We start from the raw sequence: 23,196 nt of genomic DNA on the forward strand, positions 1-23,196 counted from the left end.
GACACAATTGTGAGAGACAGAATTTATAGCAAAAGTTTACAGTGTGATGTATATATTGAAAAATACCGTTTTTTGTTGAGTCTCTCATCTGTTAGAATGACCATGATAGTTTCACTTCTTTCATATGTAAATCACAAAACTTTTTTCCAAAAAAGTTAAATTCTCAGGTGAACTAACAATTGGTGTCAGCCAGATAAGATGTTGAAAGCGTTAGCCCACTTTTTAGATTAGAATCAGTCTAAACATTATGGCACAGACAGAGAACACAGGGGGCTCACACCTTCAACATCTTATCTGGCTGACACCAATTCTCAGTTAACCTGGGAATGTAACTTTTTGGGGGAAAAAAGGTTTTGTGATTTACATATGAAAGAAGTGAAACTATCATGGTATTTGAACAGATGAGAGACTCAACAAACAATCAAGGTATTTTTCAATGTATAATTTCAGTGACATCACACTGTAAACTTTTGCTATAAATTCTGTGTCTTACAATTGTGTACTCCACAACTACCTGATGAAGGAGCGGCACTCCGAAAGCTAGTGCTTCCAATTAAACCTGTTGGCTATAACCTGGTGATTTTTTACTCTTTATCCAACCCAATCCAGCACATCCACCTCATCCTTCCCTAATGACATTGTGGATCAACCCACGAGAAGGCAGCTCGCCACCACCTTCTCGAGGGGCAACAAATGCTGGGGTCAGCCAGTGACCCACCCCACATCCCAGGAATCAATTAAAAAGCAGGGATGTGAAAAGCTCTGTTGGAAATGTGATTGAGAGCAGTCCAGGAGACTCCCTCCACACAAGAAACATACTCCATAAACAGTTGGACGTGTTCAGACAGGGCAATTTTAATTTCCAACATACCTCAAACTTGGATGCAATTTTTTAAAAAAGGTACCATCAGCTTTTAAGCAACTTCAAAGATTAGACACCTACTGTAAGAAAATGTGACAGCTCAATGGGGCAGGGCATGAACGAAAACAGCTCGAATCTTTGTAAACATGAATCTTCAGCCACAGGTAGGTATATGACTCTAGTGCCTTGCCCTAGCACGTCTACTGCATCGATTGCACAGTCACCACCTCGAGATTGCAAAACTTGCCCAGTAGTTAGTCTGGAACTCACTACAGGTAAGTTGAAGCTTTTTTTTTAACTGCAGTGAGCTGCAGGAGGGCAATCAATTTTACCTAAAAAGAAACCAGGGTCCGGAGTGGACAAACTTCTCCCTTAACGGAAACTGCTTGCATGTTTGAAATTGGTGGGAAACGCCCTGCTCAGAGAGAGAGAAGAGACTGAGAAGCGAGCCGGAAATCTTCATTTCTGGCACATGCTTAACGAGGAAAAGACACTTGCTCGCCGATTTACCAGCAACTGTGACCAGGAGCAGCCGGACCCTGGGCGAACTGGTGAGACTTTAACCTGTGGAAGGGAAGGGGCTTTAAATCAACTTGCTGTTTCATGGGGGCTGCTTGATTGAGACGCGTTTGTAACATCGAGAGGACGAGCGGAATTGCATTGTAGCCTCACACAGTGCTAGAGGCTGCTGTTCAGCCCATCGAATCTAGACCACTCCAATTATTTCCACTTTGCCTTGCAAATGTTGCCTTTTCGAGCTTTTATCCATTCAATTCATGTTGTCACTTGAGTCTTTCCACCAGCCTTCCAGGTACTGGGGTTCTGAAATCAGCACCAAATTTCTCCTCATCCCTCCCTCGAGTTCTTTTCCCAATCCCCTTCAGTCCAACAATTCTGGTTGCCCTGCAATAAGAAGGATGTTGTGAAACTTAAAAGGGTTCAGAAAGGTTTTACTAGGTCGTTGGAGGGTTTGAGCTAAAGGGAGAGGCTGAATAGGCTGGGGCTGTTTCCCTGGTGTGTCGGAGGCTGAGGGGTGACCTTATAGAGGTTTATAAAATCATGAGGGGACATGGATAGGGTAAGTAGACAAGGTCTTTCCCCTAGGGTGGGGGAGTCCAGAACTAGGTTTAGGGTGAGAGGGGAAAGATATAAAAGGGACCTAAGGAGCAACGTTTTCACACAGAGGGTGGTGCATGTGTGGAATGAGCTGCCAGAGGATGTGGTGGAGGCTGGTACAATGACAGCATTTAAAAGGCATCTGGATGGGTATATGAATAGGAAGTAGGGATATAGGGCAAATGGGACTAGATTAGTTCAGGATATCTGGTCGGCATGGATGATTTGGACCGAAGGGTCTGTTTCTGAGCTGTACATCTCGATGATTCTAATCCATGTCCCTCTGGTGACCAACCCTCTTGTCCCTGGGAACACTTTCCTCCCTCATTTACTCAATCCAACCAACAGTCCCTTCCTGATTCTGATGAACGCCCCTAGCTGGTTCTACTAGAGTGCCATTTACAAATTTAAATTACAGATTACAAAGCACTTTGTAGACTTTTAGAAATATTAGCATGAATTTTAAGGAATATATTGTTAAGCACATTAGAAGCAGGTTGGTCGTGGAGCTCTTCTGTCTCACAGTTGGGGGCAACATCACTCCCCCATAAGAGTCCCTTTAAGCCTGCGCTTGTAATCTGTCTGTATCCTCTTTCATTATCAGGGCAGGAGGGAGGGACTGTGTTCCCAGATTACACCGCCATTGTCATTGCAGGTACACACAAACCTCCCGCCCTGACCCTCCAGGGTGACCATCGGCAGATCAGAATGGTTGTCAAATAATTTCACCCATTCTGTATTGATCTCTGTAACCCCCTCCAGCCCCTACCCCCTCCCTTTCTTTGTCACCCCCTCCAGCCCCTACACCCCCTCCCTATTTCTGTCACCCCCTCCGGCCCCTACACCCCCTCCATTCCCTACATCCCCTCCCTATCTCTGTCACCCCCCTCCAGTCCCTACATCGCCTCCCTGTGCGTGTGTGTGTGGAAACTGGGCTATTGAATGTTGATGAGAGCATTATTTCATTCAGGATATTCAGTTGAATGGTTAACTCACTGAAATGAGACACTTCCGATGAATGGGAAGGAGAAAGGACGATTATGTCATGTTGTAACTGTCAGATTGATATCAACTTTTTAAAAATAAAACCCAGAAGTTAAACTCATGAAACATCATGTGATACAGGATCAGGCCATTGAGCTGATCAAGGAAATGGCAGCTCTTTTTCAATCATTTACCCAGTTTTGAAAGTTCCAGTTGAATCTGCTACACTCCTCCCCTCCCTTTCAGGTAGCTGTCCCAGATCACAACAAATCACTGCCTCAAATCAATCATTCTCTTCCTCTCCCCTCTTGGATTTTTTTGCCCAATTCTGTCCCTCTAGTGACTCACCCTCCTGCCATGCTGGAAACATTGACTCAATGGAACATTACCACCACCTCCCACCCTCAAGATAGCTCTGAGAGGAAGAGAGGTCCTGTTGTCATACGTGCAGCTATTAATCTGAATGAACTCATCCAGACCCCATGGGTGGATGTATTAGCCTCAGTGGTTAGCATTTGCTGCCTCCCAGTGCCAGGGACCCTGGTTTGATCCCACCCTCAGGCAATTGTCGATATGAAGTTTGCACGTTCTCCCCATGTCTGCAGGGGTTTCCTACAGATGCTTCAGTTTCCTCCCACAGTCCAAAGTTGTGCAGGTTAGGGTGGATTGGTCATGGGAAATTGTCCCATAGTGTCTGGGGATGTGCAGGTTAGGGTGGATTGGCCATGGGAAATTGTCCCACAGTGTCCAGAGATGTGCAGGTTAGGGTGGATTGGCCGTGCTAACTTGCCCCATAGTATTCAGGGTTGTGCAGGTTAGGGTGGATTGGCCATGGGAAATTGTCCCATAGTGCCCAGGGATGTGTGGATTAGGGTGGATTGACCATGCTAAATTGCCCATAGTATTCAGGGATGTGTAGGTTAGGGTGAATTGGCCATGCTAAATTGCCCATAGTGCCCAGGGATGTGTAGGTTAGGGTGAATTGGCCATGCTAAATTGCCCATAGTATTCAGGGATGTGTAGGTTAGGGTGGATTGGCCGTGCTAAATTGCCCCATAGTGCCCAGGGATGTGCAGGTTAGGGTGGATTGGCCATGGGAAATTGCCCATAGTATTCAGGGATGTGTGGATTAGGGTGGATTGACCATGCTAAATTGCCCATAGTGCCCAGGGATGTGTAGGTTAGGGTGAATTGGCCATGCTAAATTGCCCATAGTATTCAGGGATGTGTAGGTTAGGGTGAATTGGCCATGCTAAATTGCCCATAGTATTCAGGGATGTGTAGGTTAGGGTGGATTGGCCGTGCTAAATTGCCCCATAGTGCCCAGGGATGTGCAGGTTAGGGTGGATTAGCCGTGCTAACTTGCCCCATAGTGCCCAGGGTTGTGCAGGTTAGGGTGGATTGGCCATGGGAAATTGTCCCATAGTGCCCAGGGATGTGTGGGTTAGGGTGGATTGACCATGCTAAATTGCCCGTAGTGTTCAGGGATGTGTAGGTTAGGCGCATTAGTCAGGGGTAAAATGTAGAATAATGGGGAATGGGTCTGGTTGGGTTACCCTTCGGAGAGTCTGTATGGACTTGTTGGGCCAAAGGGCCTGTTTCCACACTGTAGGGAGTCTATGACTGCCCACCTCCCCACCCTACCTTCCCCCACCCCCAATCCCTTCTCTTTGCCCAAGCAGCCCCCACACTGAGAGGGTGGGTGGGCTGTCGAGACCTAACAAAAAGGTCAAGAGGCGTCGTGGATTGAAAGTGGAAAACCAGAGGCAGGGAGATGGTGGGGGCGGGGGTTTGGAACTGAACGGAAGCCACAGCTGGAGCGTTCGAGGGGCACGGTTTTGGTTAAATTTACTCGGTGGTGGAGGGTGGGGGTAGCCAGTCCGAAACTTTACATTCCACCGAGGCGGGAGCTGGGCAACTGCTGCGATCCGACCGAGTTGAGGAATTGCGTCGTCATTCGTTCGATATAAATAGCCAGAGGAACTCAACCGCTCAGAGGCTGGGGGTGGGAGGAAGGCCACGTACTCGCTCCTTCCTATTACAGCTGCTGTCGTTGTGAAAGACGCTCTGATCCCGAGGCACGGGCAGGATGTTGTGGCGAGTCTAACTGCCCGATCGTGATCAACAGGCAACATTTCTTCTGTGAGTCTGGGGTGAGGCTCGCTGAGAGGGTGGGGTCGGTAGGGTTGGGTCCAGCGGTATGTAAAAGAATGTCCTTTCTCCCTCACCACCATCCCCACTCCCCTCCCCCAACCTCTTCCGTACACAACACTGTCCCTCACCTCCCACCCCTGCCCCCACAGCACCCTTCCCCTTCATATTCCTCGACTTCACACCCGTCCACAACCCCCCTCCCCCCTCAACCTCAGGGAGTTCCTTGTTCATGTGGCCTGCTTTTGAAGCGCGTGACTTTTAACCAGGGGTTGGGGGGAGAGCATGGAGGACATCTTAGTGACAAGGCCAGTGTTCACAAGATGGAAGCCGATAAACAGCCCAAGGGTCATGAGAGGGGTGTAGGGGCAAAACATGAGAGTCATCTCCAACTCTCCTCTCTCTCCCTCACATCTTGTGTCGGGTGTGGAATTGCGAATTCCTTCCGAGATTTCTGGAACAACTCTGTCAAAAAGCCAAAGCATCACCTCCCTCCCCAGACCATCCCTGGCTCTCCCAGGCCAAGCCTCATTCAATCTGGTTTGCACTTTCTTTAACCATTCATGGCTTTGTGGGTGTCCAGTATTCATTGCCCCATCGCTAATTGCCCCTTTGTGAAGGTGGGGGTGAGCTGCCGTCTTGAACCGCTGCTGAGAGTATAGTGTAGCCGCATCCACAGTGTCCCTTAGGGAGGGAATCCCAGGATTCTGACCCAGCCACACTGAGGGAACGGTGAGATATTTCCAAGTCGGGATGGTGAGGGGCTCGGAGGGGAACTTGCAGGGGGTGGTGTTCCCATGTATCTGCTGCCCCTTGTCCTTCTGGATGGAAGTGGCCGTGGGTTTGGAAGGTGCTGCCTGAGGATCTCTGGGGAGTTTCTGCAGTGTATCTTGTAGCTGGTACACACTGCTGTTACTGAGCATCAGGGTGGGGGGAAGGAGGGAGGGAGGGAGTGGGTGTTTGTTGGTGTGGGGCCAATCCAGCGGGGGCTGCTTTGTCCATGGAAGGTGTCGAGCTTCTTAAGTGTTGTTGGAGCTGCCCCCACCCAGGGGCAAGTGGGGTGTGTTCCCTCACCCTCCTGCCTTGTGCCTTGTAGATGGTGGGACAGACTTTGGGGGGGGGAGTCAGGAGGGGAGTTACTCGCTGTAGGATTCCCAGCCTCTGACCTGCTCTTGGAGCCGCTGGGTTGATGTGGTGAGTCCGGTAGAGTTTCTTGTCAATGGTAACCCCCAGGATGTTGATGGTGGGGGATTCGATCATGGGAATACCATTGAATGTTAAGAATTAGTCAGAACTGGAAGAGGCCATTCAGTCCCTTGAGCCTGTTCTGTCATTCAATTTGATCATTGGTGTAGCCTCAACTCCTGTTTGCTCCCTCCACCCCCCCCCCCAACTCAAAAATCCTTGATTCCTTTGTCAATCAAAAATCTGCCGAACCCAGCTCTGAATACATTCAATGAACCAACTTCCACTGTTCTCTCGGGAAGAGGATTCCAAGCGCTTATGACCCTCTGAAACCGTCCCCCTGCCCTTTCTAGTTATCCCCGAGGAGGGGGTTTGGGTAACATTATCCCAGCACCCACCCCCTCAATCTCTTTCTGGGGTCGTAGCATTTTCAATAAGGTCATCTCTCCCTCTTTGAAATGTCAATGGATACAGGTCCACAGCACTAACCCCTGTGTCCCAGGGATCAACCTGCTCAGAACCGTGTCCAATGCAAGGATCTCCCTCCTGGAGGAAGGAGGCTGGGACTGTACACAGTCTGTCGGATACAGTCTCCACCTCGCCCTGTACAGTTGTATAGCAAGGCTGCAGTGTGTGGTGCTGGAGAAGCACAACCAGTCAGGCAGCATCCAAGGAGCAGGAGAGTCGGCGCTTCGGGCATAATGACTGGCACATTCCTGATGAAGAGCAAAATGTCAATTCTCCTGCTCCTCGGATGCCGCCTGACCTGCTGTGCTTTTCCAGCACCACACTCTTGACTCTGATCTCCAGCATCTGCAGACCTCACTTTCTCCCAGCTATAACAAGGCCTCCACTTGAACAAAGACCCGAAATTTCATTTGCCTTCCTAATTACTGTCGAAAAGATGTTGTGAAACTTGAAAGGTTCAGAAAAGATTTACAAGGATGTTGCCAGGGTTGGAGGGTTTGAGCTACAGGGAGAGGCTGTTTTCCCTGGAGCGTCGGAGGCTGAAGGGTGACCTTATAGAGGTTTATAAAATCATGAGGGGACATGGATAGGATAAATAGACAAAGTCTTTTCCCTGGGCGGGGGAGTCCAGAACTAGAGGGCATAGGTTTAGGGTGAGAGGGGAAAGATATAAAAGAGACCTAAGGGGCAACTTTTTCCACTCCAGGGTGGTATGTGTATGGAATGAGCTGCCAGAGGAAGTGGTGGAGGCTGGTACAATTGCAACATTTAAAAGGCATCTGGATGGGGATATTAATAGGAAGGGTTTGGAGGGATATGGGCCAGGTGCTGGCAGGTGGGACTACATTGGGTTGAGATATCTGGTCAGCATGGACGGGTTGGACTAAAGGGTCTGTTTCCATGCTGTACATCTCTATGACTCTATGACTTACTCTGGCAAAATGCTGAGTTATTGATTCATTTACCAGTTCGCCTAAATCATTCTGTACCAAAACTTTCCACATTCTCTCTTTCTTTCTACTTAAAGAATCCTCTCTCTTCTTCCCACCAAAGTGGACAATCTCATATTTTTCTACATTACAGCCCACCTGCCAAACTTTCATCGTCTTACCTAACCTTATAGGTTCTGCTGCTGATCATGCCAGACAGATTCTGCAGTTCAGGACAATATCTACTGAAGTTTCCAAGGAGAAGGGGTGATCTAATTGAGGTATACAAGATGTTCAAAGGGATTGATGAAGGATCTAGAGAGAAGATGTTTTCTCATCTGGGGCGATCTATAACATGAGGTCATCATTCGAAGGAGTTGGCTGATTTAGAATAGAGAAGAGCAGATGTTACTTCTCTGAAAGGGTCGTTAACCTGTATAGTTCGTTATCCCAGAACGTGGCAGGTGTCGGGAGAGTCAGTGCTGAGGGAGTGGGTGCTGTGGGAGGGTCAGTGCTGAGGGAGGGGGCGCTGTGGGAGGGTCAGTGCTGAGGGAGGGGGCGCTGTGGGAGGGTCAGTGCTGAGGGAGGGGGCGCTGTGGGAGGGTCAGTGCTGAGGGAGGGGGCGCTGTGGGAGGGTCAGTGCTGGGGGAGCGGGCGCTGTGGGAGGGTCAGTGCTGGGGGAGCGGGCACTGTGGGAGGGTCAGTGCTGGGGGAGCGGGCACTGTGGGAGGGTCAGTGCTGGGGGAGCGGGCACTGTGGGAGGGTCAGTGCTGGGGGAGCGGGCACTGTGGGAGGGTCGGTGCTGACAGAGCAGTGGGAGAGCTGGGTACATGTGCTATGGCCCATTATACCTCCAGTGTGGTGTGTGACTCTTGATTTCTGCCGTTTTTATGTTTGTTGTGTGTCATTCTGTTGGCAATCACAGTCACACCCAGTTAATAAAACACAGCAAACAATTCCCTCTGTGTGTGTGTTCCTTATCGTAGCCCTGGCCTTCCAGCTGGAAGGACAAACGGATGTAAGTCAGACACATTAAACTGGGAAGGCCTAACTCCAAGGTCTTCCATTCACCAGCTGGGGGATAGCAGGAGAATGGGCCACTCACACCAGACAGTGGGAGCAGCTCTGATCCCTCACTTCCCCCCCATTCCTGAACACTGCCCGTTAATCAGAGTGACTCCGTTCGGAGAGACCTCCTGAGAAGCCTATTGCTGAAAATAGGGGTCCATTAGCCAACATCTCTCACAGCCATTGGGACAAGCCCAAGAATCACCAAATTATTAACGAACCAGGAGACTTGCTGTTCCCCACGGCAACAGTTCAGCCAGTCGCCATCCAACTACCAATCTGGTTCCCCGTCGGGTAAGTGGTTGTGACCACCTGAAATGTGGATCTCTTGCACGTGTGTCCTGATGGGAACTCACCGTGAAGTATCTTCAGCAGAGTTTAGGTTGTTTCACAATCTGATCAACTCTGCCCTTTGACCCCAGGCCCAAATAAAGGTCATCCACTTAAAGGTGGGCCATAGCAACCAACCAACATGCAGAGAAACACAATATGGTGGGCATCCTGTGGAGTAGCATGGACTAATTTGTGGGTGTGCGTGTGTGTGTGTGTACACGTATGTCATGAGGATGTCCCAAGCTCCATATGAATAAAATCTTTCTTTTTAAAAAAAGGAGCAGGAGTAGGCCATTGAGCCCTTCCAGCCTCTGCTACCCCATTCGATCAGATCGTAGCAGACCTATAGGGGTGACCCTTCACCTCCTCCAAAACCATTGTCAATCAGAAACCACACGAAAGTGGCGTTGACTATGATCAGTCACCCTCCCCCACCATCCCCAAGACCCAAACCCTCTCTGGGGGAGTGAGAATTCCACAGACTCTCCGCACTCAGAGCGAAGAAATTCATCCTTATCTTCATCTTTAATGGGATGCTCCATTATTGTCCGCGCTTTGCCCAGGTAGGACCCTGTTAAAGCACCCTCCCACCCCCCTGACCATTATTGGCGTCAATAAGATCACCTCTCATACTACTAAACACCAGTGGGTATCAGCTAAACCTGCTCCACCTAACCTTCCACCCCCGCAGCCAACCTCTAACACTCATCCTTTCCTCTCTCCCTCTTGATTTCTGAGTTCCTGCTACAGTGAACATAGGTGCAGGAAGCTGGGCTATTTCTCCCGTAACCTTGTTCAAGCAGATCTCTTACTTCAACACCATTTTCCCCTCACCGTCCCTTCATGTCCCTACTATCAAGAATCTTCTCGGCCTCCATCTTGAACACGCTCTGTGACTGAGCCAACCCTACCCTCCCCCGATTCCCCACTCTCTGAGGGAAAATACTCCCCCTCCTCTCAGTCCAAAATGGCCAGCCCCTTATCCTGAGTTGCTTGTGACCTCCCCACCCAAGATCGGGGGAGTGACCACCCCCCTGTAAGAGTGTTATTTTCTTTATAATTCTAAACTCCAAAGAATGTAGGGCCCAGTCTTCTCAAGTGTCACCTCATGGAAACCATAGAAACCAGCAGCAGGAGTACACCTTTTGGTCAGAGAGATGTACAGCATGGAAACAGACCTTTTGGTCCAACTCGTCTGTGCCGACCAGATATCCTAACCTAATCTTGTCCCATTTGCCAGCACTTGGCCCATATCCCTCTAAACCTTTCCTATTCATATACCCTTCCAGATGCCTTTTAAATGCTGTAATTGTACCAGCCTCCACCACTTCCTCTGGCAGCTCATTCCACACACACACACCACCCTCTGCATGAAAAAGTTGCCCCTTAGGTCCCTTTTAAATCTTTCCCCTCTCACCCTAAACCTATGACCTCTAGTTCTGGACTCCCCAACCCCAGAGAAAAGACATTGTCTATCTATCCTATCCATGTCCCCTCATGATTTTATAAACCTCTATAAGGTCACCCCTCAGCCTCCAGGGAAAATAGCCCCAGCCTACAGCCCTGTAGCTCAAACCCTCCAGCGTCCTTGTAAACCTTCCAAGTTTCACATCCTACCGATAGCAGGGAGAAGCAGATTTGAACACGGTATTCCTTCAAGTCTGCTCCAGCGTTCAGTAGAATCGGATCCAATCCCAATCTCGACGCCCACCTTCTCCCAATAGCCCCTTTATAATCTGAGATCCTTCTTGACCACACTCAGTGAGCTGGATTGAACCGGTCTCGGTGCGGGCTGGCCATGGGTTTGACTGATTCGCTTGCTTTTTTGCTGTTGCCAGGGATGTTGAACGATGGCGCACGGGGGCATCAAGACTTCCAGCGGGGACTACATAGATGCATCATGGGAGCTGAAGATCGCTGTGGAAGAATTGGGTCCTGAGGCGGATCCCATCACCTTGAGAGTGAACGGCGATGTGCACATCGGTGGTGTCATCCTTCAACTTGTGGAGAAAATCGGTAAGCACCAACAAATCTGACGGTCAGCGTCAGTGAGACCGGGGGTACAAGGCCTGGGATTGTCATCTCAAACCCAGTCACCTGTCCAAAGTCAACCACAGTTGCAGTCAGTGGTCTGAAAGACCAGGCTTGGTAAAGGACCTCTGTGTATGAATGCAATGCCACAGAATGTATTATGTTGCTCGCGGTAAATAGTTATTTGGCCGCTCAGGGGAAGTAGATAAAAGACATGTTCTGTCGGAGGATTTTTTTTTGACTTGCAGCGCAATTTGCAAGAAGCTTTAAGAGAGAGGCTGGGGCTGAGGGACGACCTTATAAAGGTTCGTAATATCATGAGGGGCGTGGATAGGGAAAATAGCTTTACCCCTGGGGTGGGGAGGCCAAAACTAGAGGGCATAGGTTAAAGGTGAGCGGGGACCTGAGGGGCAACTTTTTCACGCGGAGGGTGGTGTGTGTATGGAATGAGCTGCCAGAGGAAGTGGTGGAGGCTGGTACAGCATTTAAAAGGCATCTGGATGGATACATGAATAGGAAGGATTTGGAGGGATATGAGCCAAGTGCTGACAAATGGGACTGGATTAGGTTAGGGTATCTGGTTGGCATGGGTGAGTTGGGCTGAAGGGTCTGTTTCCCTGCTGGACATCTTTGTGGAACAGACCTGCTGAGGGAGTGGTGGGTGTGGGGACAGTTCCAACATTTAAAAGACATTTTGGATAAGGACCTGGATAGGAAAAGGATTGGAGGGATATGGGCCAGGAGTGAGGCAGCTGGGACTAGTTTAGTTTGGGGTTAGGGTCAGCACAGACTGGTTGGACCGAAGGGTCTGTTTCTGTGCTGCTGGGGGTGGGGGAGTGTGCAAGAGTTAGACTGTGCGGGAGGAGAGTGCTGAAGGCTGGAAAGTGGGATCTGACTGGCCCTGGGGGGGGGGGATGCACCAGTTAAATGATGACTGACAGCTAACCAACAAGCATTGTTTAAATTTAAACCAGCGTTTCACTGATGGTCTATTATAAGACTGTCAGTCAGTCTTGCAGTGTGGCGCAGTTGCAAATTCAGGAAGCTATTTATATTGATGTGTGGTTCCCAATTCTTCGCAAATACACATTTAGACACATCACATCTGTTTGGACTTGTCAAAAAAACAGATCAAACTCTAACACATTCCTCAGAAAACGCCTGGAGCAATCAGACTCAACCTTCCTTGGTTTAACTGAAGGGGTATTTTCCCCCAGTGTTAGGTCTGGGGTTAGTTGAAGGGGTATGGGTGCTATATGGCCTCTAGGGTAAATCTCCCTCAGAAATGCAACTGGCCATTGTTGCACAGTAACCAATAATTAGACAGAATGAAATCTTCATAACCCCCTGGTTAGTTACAGCTAACTTGGAAAACAAACTCTATCGTGCAGTGGGCACTCCCAAAGAATGGGGTTCCGGAATCATCGAGATGTACAGCACAGAAACAGACCCTTCGGCCCAACCTGTCCATGCTGACCAGATATTCCCAACCTAATCCAATCCCATTTGCCAGCACCCGGCCCATATCCCTCCAAACCCTTCCTATTCATATACCCATCCAAATGCCTCTTAAATATTGTCATTGTACCAGCTTCCACCACTTCCTCTGGTAGCTCATTCCATACATGTACCACCCTCTGTGTGAAAAAGTTGCCCCTTAGATCTTTTTTTTATATCTTTCCCCTCTCACCCTAAACCTATGCCCCTCTAGTTCTGGACTCTTCCTCGACCCCAGGGAAAAGACTTTGTCTATTTACTCTATCCATGCCCCTCATAATTTTGTAAACCTCTATAAGGTCACCCCTCAGCCTCTGACGCTCCAGGGAAAACAGCCCCAGCCTGTTCAGCCTCTCCCTATAGCTCAAACCCTCCAACCCTGGCAACATCCTTGTAAATCTTTTCTGATCTCTTTCAAGTTCCACAACATCCTTCTTATAGCAGGGAGACCAGAACTGAACGCAGTATTCCAAAAGCAGCCAAATCAATGTCCTGTACAGTCAGTTAGCTCAGTTGGCTGGATGGTTGGTTAGGGGTGATACAGCGATGTTGATAGTGTAAGTTCAATTCCTGCACTGGTTCAGGTTACCATGAAGGGTTGTCCTCCCACCCTCACCAGAAATGTGGTGACCCTCTGGTTAAACCTACACCACTTGTCTCTCTCCAACACTATGGCTCAGTGGTTAGCACTGTTGCCTTGTGGCGTTGGGGACCCGGGTTTGATCCCACCCTCAGGCGAGTGACTGTGTGGAGTTTGCACATTCTCCCCGTGTCTGCGTGGGTTTCCTCCGGGTGCTCCGGTTTCCTCCCGCAGTCCAAAGATGTGCAGTTTAGGGTGGATTGGCCTTGGAAAATAGAAGGATAGGGTGGGCTGCTTTTTGGGGGGTCAATGTGGACTCAATGGGCTGAATGGCCCGCTTCCACACAGTAAGGTTTGTATGATGAATGAGAGAATCCTCCCTTTCATGTTTTTACTAAGAACAGGGAGCCTAGAAGATGACCACTCTTTAAAGGTTTGGTGTGGCCGGGCCTGGTATTAATTCCTCCCCCTGATCCCACAATATTCCCACCCCCGGCCCCACCTCACGGTGGGTCTGGAGTCACATGTCGGCCCCTCTGATGCGGATAATCGCACAGAGGGTCTATTTTTGGACTAGGCCGCAGCCTGAGTTGGTGGCCCCTGAGTAGCCCCACCCTCCGCGGGTTGCTCTGCTTCGCTCGCTGTGTTTTTAACTTGTGTGCCTGAGCGGAAGGATGTGGTTCCGAGCTGTCAGCGGAACGCAGAGCAGAAGGGGAATGGCAGCCTAGCCTGGGGAGTCACGTGGTGGTGGTGGAGGTTGGGGGAGGAGGGCAACCCTGACTGGAGGCCTCTGCAGCAGGGAAAGGGCTGGCTGTGGGCGGAAGCCGAAGTGAAAAGAGACTGGGGACGCAGATCTCCAGACCCGGAGACACCACCTCTAGCCTACAGCCAGTTCGGCCATTTTGTAGCTTTGGCCGGGAGTGAAAGGGGAGCGGGAGGGGATAGGGAGAGTTGGGAAACGTGTCAATGCGAGTTACAACTCTGGTATTCCTTCATTCCTCCCCCCCCCCCCCCCCCCCCCCAACAACCGACTGTGTGTCCTAAGTCCAATTTTTCACCCGCTTCACACACACACACAGGATTTGAGCCATAGGGAGAGGCTGAATAGGCTGGGGCTGTTTTCCCTGGAGTGTCAGAGGCTGAGGGGTGATCTTACAGAGGTTTATAAAATCATGAGGGGCGTGGATAGGGTAAATAAATGGGATGGGGGAATCCAGAACTAGAGGGGCATAGGTTTAGGATGAGAGGGGAAAGATATAAAAGAGACCTAAGGGGCAACTTTTTCATGCAGAGGATGGTGTGTGTATGGAATGAGCTGCCAGAGGAAGTGGTGGAGGCTGGTACAATTACAACATTTAAAAGGTATCTGGATGGGTATATGAATAGGAAGGATTTGGAGGGATATGGGATCAAATGGGTGGCACAGTGGTTAGCACTGATGCCTCACAGCGCCAGGGACCCAGGTTCAATTCCCGCCTCGGGCAAACTGTGTGGAGTTTGCACATTCGCCCTATGTCTGTGTGGGTTTCCTCTAGGTGCCCTGGTTTCCTCCCACAATCCAAAGATGTGCAGGTTAGGTGAATTGGCCGTGCTAAATTGCCTGTAGTGTTAGGTGAAGGGGTAAATGTAGGGGAATGTGTCTGGGTGGGTTGCTCTTCGGAGGGTCGGTGTGGACTTGTTGGGCCAAAGGGCCTGTTTCCACACTGTTATACTCTTAAGTGTTGGCAAATGGGACTGGATTAGGTTGGGATATCTGGGCAGCACAGACGAGTTGGGCCGAAGGGTATGTTTCCGTGCTGCACATCTTGAGGATTCTATCCGCCTTCGAAAGGGTCGGCAGGACCGATAGTGAGGAAGTCCTGGGGGACCCGTGGGGGAGGGGGTGGGGGGGGTTGGGTCCATCCTCCTCGCGAGTGGGTGGACAGGGAGAGGGCCTGGGACAGAGTCGACAGAGAGGAGACTGCTCCCAGTCGCCGAAGCAGGAAGAACCCGGGAGGAGGGGAGCACGGACTTAGGATGGAGAAAATGGACACAGGAGGGGGCCCGAGGTTTCGGGAGTGTACTGCCTGTGGGAGAAGATCAGAGTTAGACCATTCAGCTCATCGATCGCGGCTGATGTGTCTCACAACCCCGTTCTCCCGCCTTCTCCCTGTAACCCCTGACCCCCTCACCAGTCAAGGCTCTATCCATCTCTGTCTCAAGTACACGCAATGACTTGGCCTCCACACCCCTCTACAGGCACGAGCTCCACAGATCCCCCACCCTCTGGCTGAAGTGATTCCTCCTCATCCCCGTCCCTTCACCCTGAGGTCCTGGTTCTACCCCGCTGGAAACAGCTTCTCCACTCCATCCAGGCCACTCAGTGTTCTGTACGTTTCAGTCCAATTTCCTCCCCCACTACCCCCCCCACCGTCCTGCTAAACTCCACCCAGTACAGACCCAGAGTCCCCAATATGACACTATGAGGGAGGAAGGTGCAGGGATAAAGAGAGAAGCCAGAGAAGAGGAATTGGGTGCACTTGCTCGTTCAGGGGAACCAGTGTGTTTGCGAGGAGCTGAACGGCCTCCCCGCTGATCTGGGGCAGTCGATGCGACTCCGAGAGTGGATTGAGGAAGTGGTGAGGGCTGATGCTTTGGGTTCCTGTGAGAGTTCGACAGCGCAGGTCCCCGGGAGCTGAGATCTGATGACTTTGTGCATTTTGTAGCTTCCGGATTTCCCAGTGGTGGTGACTGGTGTCGGGACCCTGCCCCGCCCAGTCTGGACGTGGGGCAACATTGCCCCATGCACGAATGCTGTCCCCCCCCCATCCCAATCTGGTGCTGCCTTTTTATCCCCCTCCTGACCCCTCTGCCCCTCCCAATTCCCAATTGCTAAGGAACAGGGCAAGCCCTCAGCTGGCCCTCACATCACATCATGGATGATCTGACCTAGGCCTCAAATCCTCCTTCATATCAGCTCCTCCAGAACCCCCCATCCTGGGGAAGGATGGTCTTGCTCTGAAGGGGTGCAGTGAGGGTTTCCCAGGCTGGTTCCAGGGATGGTGGGACTGACGTATGCAGAGAGATTGACTAGGTTAGGATGGCCCAGAGGAGTGAGGGGTGATCTCATGGAGACTAATAAAATTCGAACAGGACTAGCCAGGGTAGATGCAGGCAGGGTGTTCCCGATGGTGGGTATATCCAGAACCAAGGGTCACAGTCTGAGGATTCAGGGTGGACGGTTTAGGACGCAGATGAGGAGACATGTCTTCACCCAGAGAGTGGTGGGCCTGTGGAATTCATTACCACAGGGAGGAGTTGAGGACAAATCATTGAATGTGTCCAAGAGATTGCTCGATATAACACTTGGGGCGAATGGGATCGAAGGTTGTGGGGAGAAAGCAGTATGAGGCTGTTGAGTTGAATGGTCAGCCACGATGGTGAAGGATTGGGGAACAGGATGGAAGGGTGACAGAGATAGGGAGGGGGTGTAGGGGCTGGAGGGGGGTTACAGAGATAGGGAGGGGGTGGAGGGGCTGGAGGGTGTGATAGAGATAAGGAGGGGGTGTAGGGGCTGGAGGGGGTGACAGAGATGGGATGGGGATGTAGGGTCTGGAGGGGGGTTACAGAGATAGGGAGGGGGTGTCGGGGCTGGAGGGGGTGACAGAGATAGGGAGGGGGGTGTAGGGGCTGGGAGGGGTTACAGAGATAGGGAGGGGGTGTAGGGGCTGGGAGGGGGTTACAGAGATAGGGAGGAGGTGTAGGGGCTGGAGGGGGGTTACAGAGATAGGGAGGGGGTGTAGGGGCTGGAGGGGGGTTACAGAGATAGGGAGGGGGGTGGAGGGGCTGGAGGGTGTGATAGAGATAGGGAGGGGGTGACAGAGATAAGGAGGGGGTGTAGGGGCTGGAGGGGGGTGACAGAGATAGGGAGGGGCTGGAGGGGGTGACAGAGATAGGGAGGGGGTGTGGGATCTGGAGGGGGTAGTGGGTGACAGAGGGAGGAGTGGCCTGTTTGCTGTGTTACTATCAGTGTTATGAGCTGCTGGTGCTGGAAGTACAGGTCATTGTGGGTTCTGAGTGCTGGGCTATCGGAGAGCTGTGGTTAGCCTGGAGGGAGCTTCCCTTTTCCTAGGCAGCTGCCTGTTATCAGGCATTGGCTGTCATTTCCCGCCCCCCCCCCCCCCCCACCCCCACCTTATCAGTATCCTCCTTCCCCCAAGCTGCCTCTGGCTGGATAGTCAGAGATACTGAGTGTGTCTCTCTGTGGCACCAGCAGAGTCCCGGGATACACTCCAGTCTGGGTCCGGATGAAGGAGGGAGATTAGTGGTTATCAGGAGAGAGTCGCTCACCTATCCCCATCACTGAGTTTTATTTTTGTCCGTATCCAACAACCCTCCCCTCCCAGCCCCATCACTAGCCAAGGAGCTGCTCCGTAAAAGCTCTACATTTGAAGAGCGCCTTTGAGGACACCGGGCCCCCTCCAAGTGTGAAACAGCCAGTAAAGGACTTTATTTTTTGACCGGCGGGCTCGTTTGGGAAGGTAGAGACTGCAGCAGTCGGTTGCTGCACAGCAAGATCCCACGTGCACAGCAATGTGGGACTGACCTGGATCGTCTGTGTTTAGCAACGTTGGTCGAGGGTTCAATATCAGCCTCGGGACCCCAGGGAGAACATCACACACCCCTATCGTCTTGCAGCAGTGAATATGGGATGTCCCCCTCCCCCCCCCCCCCCCCCCCCCCCGTCCCTGCTAACAAGGGGATGTGATGGCCTAGTGGTATTATCACTAGACTGGAGTAATGTTCTGGGGATCCGGGTTCGAAACCCACCATGGCAGATGGTGCAATTTGAATTCAGTAACTGTCTGGAATTCGGAGTCTAATGGTGGCCATGAATCCATCGCCATCTGTTGGAAAGGTCCATCTGGGTGACTAATGCCCTTTAGGGAAGGAAACTACCATCCTTACCTGGCCTCGGCCTACTCATGGCTCCAGACCCACAGCGATGTGGTTGACTATGAATTGCCCTCTGGGTAATAAAGGATGGGTAATATGTGCTGGGCCCAGCCAGTGACACCCTTATCCCAGGAACAAATAAAAAGAAAAGCTAGATTCTCCATTTAATGTCTCATCTGAAATAATGGCAACTCCGACAGTGCCCACCCCCCTCAGCACTGACCCTCCGACAGTGCCCGCTCCCTCAGCACTGACCCTCCGACAGTGCCCGTTCCCTCAGCGCTGACCCTCCGACAGTGCCCGCTCCCTCAGCACTGACCCTCCGACAGTGCCCGTTCCCTCAGCGCTGACCCTCCGACAGTGCCCGTTCCCTCAGCGCTGACCCCTCCGACAGTGCCCGTTCCCTCAGCGCTGACCCTCCGACAGTGCCCGTTCCTCAGCGCTGACCCTCCGACAGTGCCCGCTCCCTCAGCACTGACCCTCCGACAGTGCCCGCTCCCTCAGCACTGACCCTCCGACAGTGCCCGCTCCCTCAGCACTGACCCTCCGACAGTGCCCGCTCCCTCAGCACTGACCCTCCGACAGTGCCCGCTCCCTCAGCACTGGACCCTCCGACAGTGCAGCACTCCCTCAGCACTGACCCTCTGACAGTGCCCGCTCCCTCAGCACTGACCCTCCAACAGTGCCCGCTCCCTCAGTGCTGACCCTCTGACAGTGCGGCACTCCCTCAGCACTGACCCTCCGACAGTGCGGCACTCCCTCAGCACTGACCTCTGACAAAGCAATATTGGATTAATGCAGATGTCTGGAAGGGGTGTAGGGGCAGAAAAAGGTGACAGAGATAGGGAGGGGGTGTAGGGGCTATAGGGGGTTACAGAGATAGGGAGGGGGTGTAGGAGTTGGAGGGGGGGTAGGGGCTGGAAGGGGTTACAGAGATAGGGAGGGGGTGTAGGGGCTGGAGGGGGTGTCAGGGATAGGGAGGGGGTTGTAGGGGTTGGAGGGAGTGACAGGGATAGGGAGGGGATGGTAGGGTTTGGAGGGGGTGACAGGGATAGGGAGGGTGTGTAGGGGCAAGAGGGGGTTACAGTGATAAGGAGGGGGTGTAGGGGCTAGAGGGGGTGACAGGGATAGGGAGGGGGGGGGGGAGGGGGGGGGGGGGGGTGTAGAGGCTGGAGGGGGTTACAGACATAGGGAGGGGGTGTAGGGGCTGGAGGGGGTGACAGAGATAGGGAGGGGGTGTAGGGGCTGGAGGGGGTTACAGTGATAAGGAGGGGGTGTAGGGGCTAGAGGGGGTGACAGGGATAGGGAGGAGGCTATTGGAAGGTTGGTGATATGGTCAGTGGGTGAGTCATGCCTCTGTGATGCCGATACTGTTCTATAGCTGATGGAGGGAATGGGAACGTTGGGATGGAGACTGCTCCTCATTCCCGGAAAGTCCAATGAGGTTGATTGTTTGTTTCCTGTCTGTCTGTCTGTCAGAGATAAAGAAGAACTGGTCGGACCATGGGCTGTGGTGGGAACAGAAGAATCGCTGGGTTCTGAAAACGAACTGGACTCTGGATAAATATGGAATCCAGGCAGATGCGAGGCTGCTTTTCACCCCCCAGCACAAGTCATTGCGTCTTCAGCTGCCCAACCTCAAAACGGTCAAACTGAAAGCCAGCTTCTCCTGTCCCGTCTTCAGCTCCATCATTGGCATCTGTAAGATACTCGGTAAGTCCCCCCTCCCTCGGCGCTGACCCTCCGACAGTGCCCCCCTCCCTCGGCGCTGACCCTCCGACAGTGCCCCCTCCCTCGGCACTGACCCTCCGACAGTGCCCCCTCCCTCAGCACTGACCCTCTGACAGTGCGGCACTCCCCTCGGCGCTGACCCTCCGACAGTGCCCCCTCCCTCGGCGCTGACCCTCTGACGGTGCCCCCTCCCTCAGCGCTGACCCTCCGACAGTGCCCCCCTCCCTTAGCGCTGACCCTCTGACAGTGCCCCCTCCCTCAGCGCTGACCCTCTGACAGTGCACCCTCCCTCGACGCTAATCCTCCAACAGTGCCCCTTCCCTTGCGCTGACCCTCCAACAGTGCCCCCTCCCTCGGCGCTGACCCTCCCTCCGTCTATCCTGGTGATAATTTCCCTTTCCCTCCAGCAGTAGGTGTGAACTGGTTAGACCTGTTTGCCAAGTACAGTGGTTCTTATGTAGCTGCCGGGCACATCCTTCCCTTCGGCTGTGGAACATCGGTGTCTTAGGCTGAGCGAGCGTTTATTACCCAACCCCTTAACTCCCCCGAGGGCACTGAACAGTCAGCCACATCCGGGAAATTAGCTGGACAGGTGGAGATTTTAATTTGAGATAAAATCCCACCAATTGCCAGTGAAGATGCGATCCCAGATTCCCAGCACTAAGCTGACGGTGAGTCACTGGATCCACAATGTTAACTCTGCTCTCTCTTTCCACAGATGCTGCCAGACCTGCTGAGTTTCTCCAGCAATTTCTGTTTTTGTTTTGGCGACGGAGGGGTGGTTCTGGGAGTGTACCAAAGTCATTTCCCTGACACGGGGATGGTGTTGAATAAACCTTTTGGACCATATCCTGGAGTTGTGTGACTTCTGACTCTGTCTGCCACAGTTCAACACCGGAATCTCCCCATTAGAAAACATCAAACGCAGTTAGAATACTGTGTGCAATTCTGGAATCCATATCCTAGCAGCGAATGTGACAGCGCGGTGGAGAGATTTACCAGGATCGGGAACAGCTGGAGAAACCCAAGCAGGTCCGGCAGCGTCTGTGGAGAGAGGAGGCAGAGTGAAAGTTTCGGGTGCCTTCACTAGAACGACTCTGGATCTGTGCAGGGTAGTACTCAGTCTGTCAGGTCTGGGCTCTGAGAGATACATGTGAATGAACCCAGCCCATCCCTCACTCTTGGCCTCTTCCTTTCCCCTTTCAGATATCCGTCACCCAGAGGAGCTATCGCTGCTGAAACCTCTAGATGACCCCAACCAGAGGAGGAAGAAAAAGGAGAGGGATAGTGAACCCGAGGAGGAGGTGGTGGATTTGGAAAGTCTCACCCCGTCTCGAGGAACACAAAGTAATGACCCTGTACAAACGTCTGGTCTTGACACCTGAGAGAGAAAGAGAGAGAGAGAGAGAGAGATTTCAAACCTGTTGGGACCTAGTCAGGAAAGCGAGCTGGGAGGGACGCCGAGGGGGATTTGGAGAGTCTGAGCGAGTGGGTGAACAGATGCATGCAGTATGGAGAGAGGCTTTTGCCCGAAACGTTGATTTCGCTGCTCGTTGGATGCTGCCTGAACTGCTGTGCTCTTCCAGCACCACTAATCCAGTATTTGATTTTCAGCATCTGCAGTCATTGTTTTTACCATGCAGAGAGAGTTGTAGAGATGTAAACAGCATGGAAACAGACCCTTTCAGTCCCAACTCGTTCCAGATATCCCAAGTCATCTCAATCCTATAATCCTCTTTCCCAAAGAATGGGCGCTATGGAATCATACAGCACGGAAACAGATCCTCAGTCCATCTCACCCGTGCCGATCAGATATCCGAACCTAATCTAATCCCGTCTGCCAGCATTTGGCCCATATCCCTCTAAACCCTTCCTGTTCATGTCCCCATCCAGATGCCTTTTAAATGCTGTCATTGTACCAATCTCCACCACATCCTCTGGCAGCTCATTCCATACCACGTCCCACCCTCTGGGTGAAAAAGTTTCCCCTTAGGTCCCTTTTAAGTTATTCCCCTCTCACCTTCAACCTATTCCCTCTCGAGTCATAGAAATGGACTGCACAGGAACAGATCCTTCAATCCCAACTCATCCATGCTGATCAGATATCTTAAATTTAACTCATCCCATTTGCCAGCATTTGTTCTATATCCCTCTAAACCCTCCTACTCATATACCCATCGGATGGCAGTTAAAATGTTTTGGAATCCCCTACCCCAGGGAAAAACACCTTGTCTATTTACCCTATTCCATGTCCCCTCATGATTTTGTAAACCTCTATAAGGTCACCCCTCAGCCTCCGACGCTCCAGGGAAAACAGCCCCAGGCCTGTTCAGCCTCTCCCTGTAGCTCTACCCCTCCAACATCTTTGTAACTGATCAGGGTTAGCAGGAGAAACAGCGTATTTCACTAACAGTGAGAGAGCGGGCAGTGTCGAAGTTGAGAAGGAGCTGGGTGTCTGTGTTCAGGAATCACTGAGGGTTCACTTGTTGGGGCAGCAGGCAATGGGGAAGGTCAGTGCTGTGCCAGCCTTTCTCACCGGTGGCTCTGCCAGGGGAGGAGGGTGCCTTGCTCAGGCTGTATTGTGCCTGGGGTGAGAGATTCCCGGAGTATTGTGTGTGGGAATCTGGTCTCCTTATCCATGGGAGGTTACAGTTGTCTGAGAGAGAGTACGATAGAGTGATGGCGCGGGTGTTGCGATAGTCCCTGAGAGATTCTCTCTGTAGTTTGGAGGAATGTGAGGTAATCTGGGTGAAGAACACACCGTTTTTACAAAAGCCCTGGATGGGGGTCAGTGGGGGGGAGGTTACCCCACCTCCTCCCTACAGTGCTGGGGGGTGGGGTTAAAGGGGCATTGTGAACCGGGGTGGGGGGGGGAGTGAGCTGGAATTCAGCCTCAGGGTAAGGGGTCGGCCATTTTGGACTGAGATGGGGAGGAATGTCTTCACCAGCAGCGTGGGAATTCCCGGAGGGGAACGGAGACTCCGACAGTGAGAGAGGGAGATTTCAAGAAGTGAGAGATCTGGAGGGTGTGGGGGCGGGTGGGGGGGGTAGATGGGGGAGATAGCGTTGATGTGGATGGTCAGTCACAACCACCTCGAACAGCACAGCAGGTTCGACAGACCGAGTGGCCTCTTCCCCACCCCGGCTTCGATTTCTTTGATGTTTCAGCCAGGATTGGGAAGTTCGCGCGGGGAGAGGGAGAGAGGACCGGAGATGCTGTGGGATCGTTGCTGCTCGGGACAGGGGTGGGGGAGAGGGGGTGAGAAGAATTTGGGGAGGGGGCTTTTGGATCGAGTCGACGAGGGAGAGACCGTTCCCGGTGGCAG

At 52.1% G+C, this 23,196-nt stretch overlaps 1 protein-coding gene across 4 annotated transcripts; it reads left to right on the forward strand.

Annotated features, from left to right (window-relative positions):
- The first annotated feature begins 1,062 nt into the window (after positions 1-1,062).
- Positions 1,063-21,279, forward strand: LOC140456848 (fermitin family homolog 2-like). Of its 4 annotated transcripts, none has more exons than XM_072550780.1 (4): positions 1,063-1,137; positions 10,935-11,112; positions 19,619-19,852; positions 21,077-21,279. In XM_072550780.1, exons 2-4 carry the CDS (start codon positions 10,947-10,949, stop codon positions 21,253-21,255), a joined length of 579 nt encoding a protein of 192 aa, XP_072406881.1. In that variant the 5' UTR covers positions 1,063-1,137; positions 10,935-10,946; the 3' UTR covers positions 21,256-21,279. The 4 variants fall into 4 exon arrangements, with proteins under 4 accessions (XP_072406881.1, XP_072406879.1, XP_072406883.1 ...); XM_072550778.1 differs by lacking the exon at positions 1,063-1,137 and adding an exon at positions 1,174-1,413; XM_072550782.1 differs by lacking the exon at positions 1,063-1,137 and adding an exon at positions 4,933-5,115.
- Positions 21,280-23,196: the final 1,917 nt, after the last annotated feature.

This window comes from Chiloscyllium punctatum, chromosome 31 (genome assembly GCF_047496795.1).
Source record: "Chiloscyllium punctatum isolate Juve2018m chromosome 31, sChiPun1.3, whole genome shotgun sequence".
NCBI classification, from domain to species: Eukaryota; Metazoa; Chordata; class Chondrichthyes; order Orectolobiformes; family Hemiscylliidae; genus Chiloscyllium; species Chiloscyllium punctatum.

Bases quoted from the DNA above. Each gene is read 5' to 3' on its own strand.
- LOC140456848 (XM_072550780.1), top strand. From the start codon at position 10,947: ATGGCGCACGGGGGCATCAAGACTTCCAGCGGGGACTACATAGATGCA. The intron at 11,113-19,618 runs GTAAGCACCAAC...TCTGTCTGTCAG, and splicing joins TCAACTTGTGGAGAAAATCG to AGATAAAGAAGAACTGGTCG. The intron at 19,853-21,076 runs GTAAGTCCCCCC...TTCCCCTTTCAG, and splicing joins TGGCATCTGTAAGATACTCG to ATATCCGTCACCCAGAGGAG.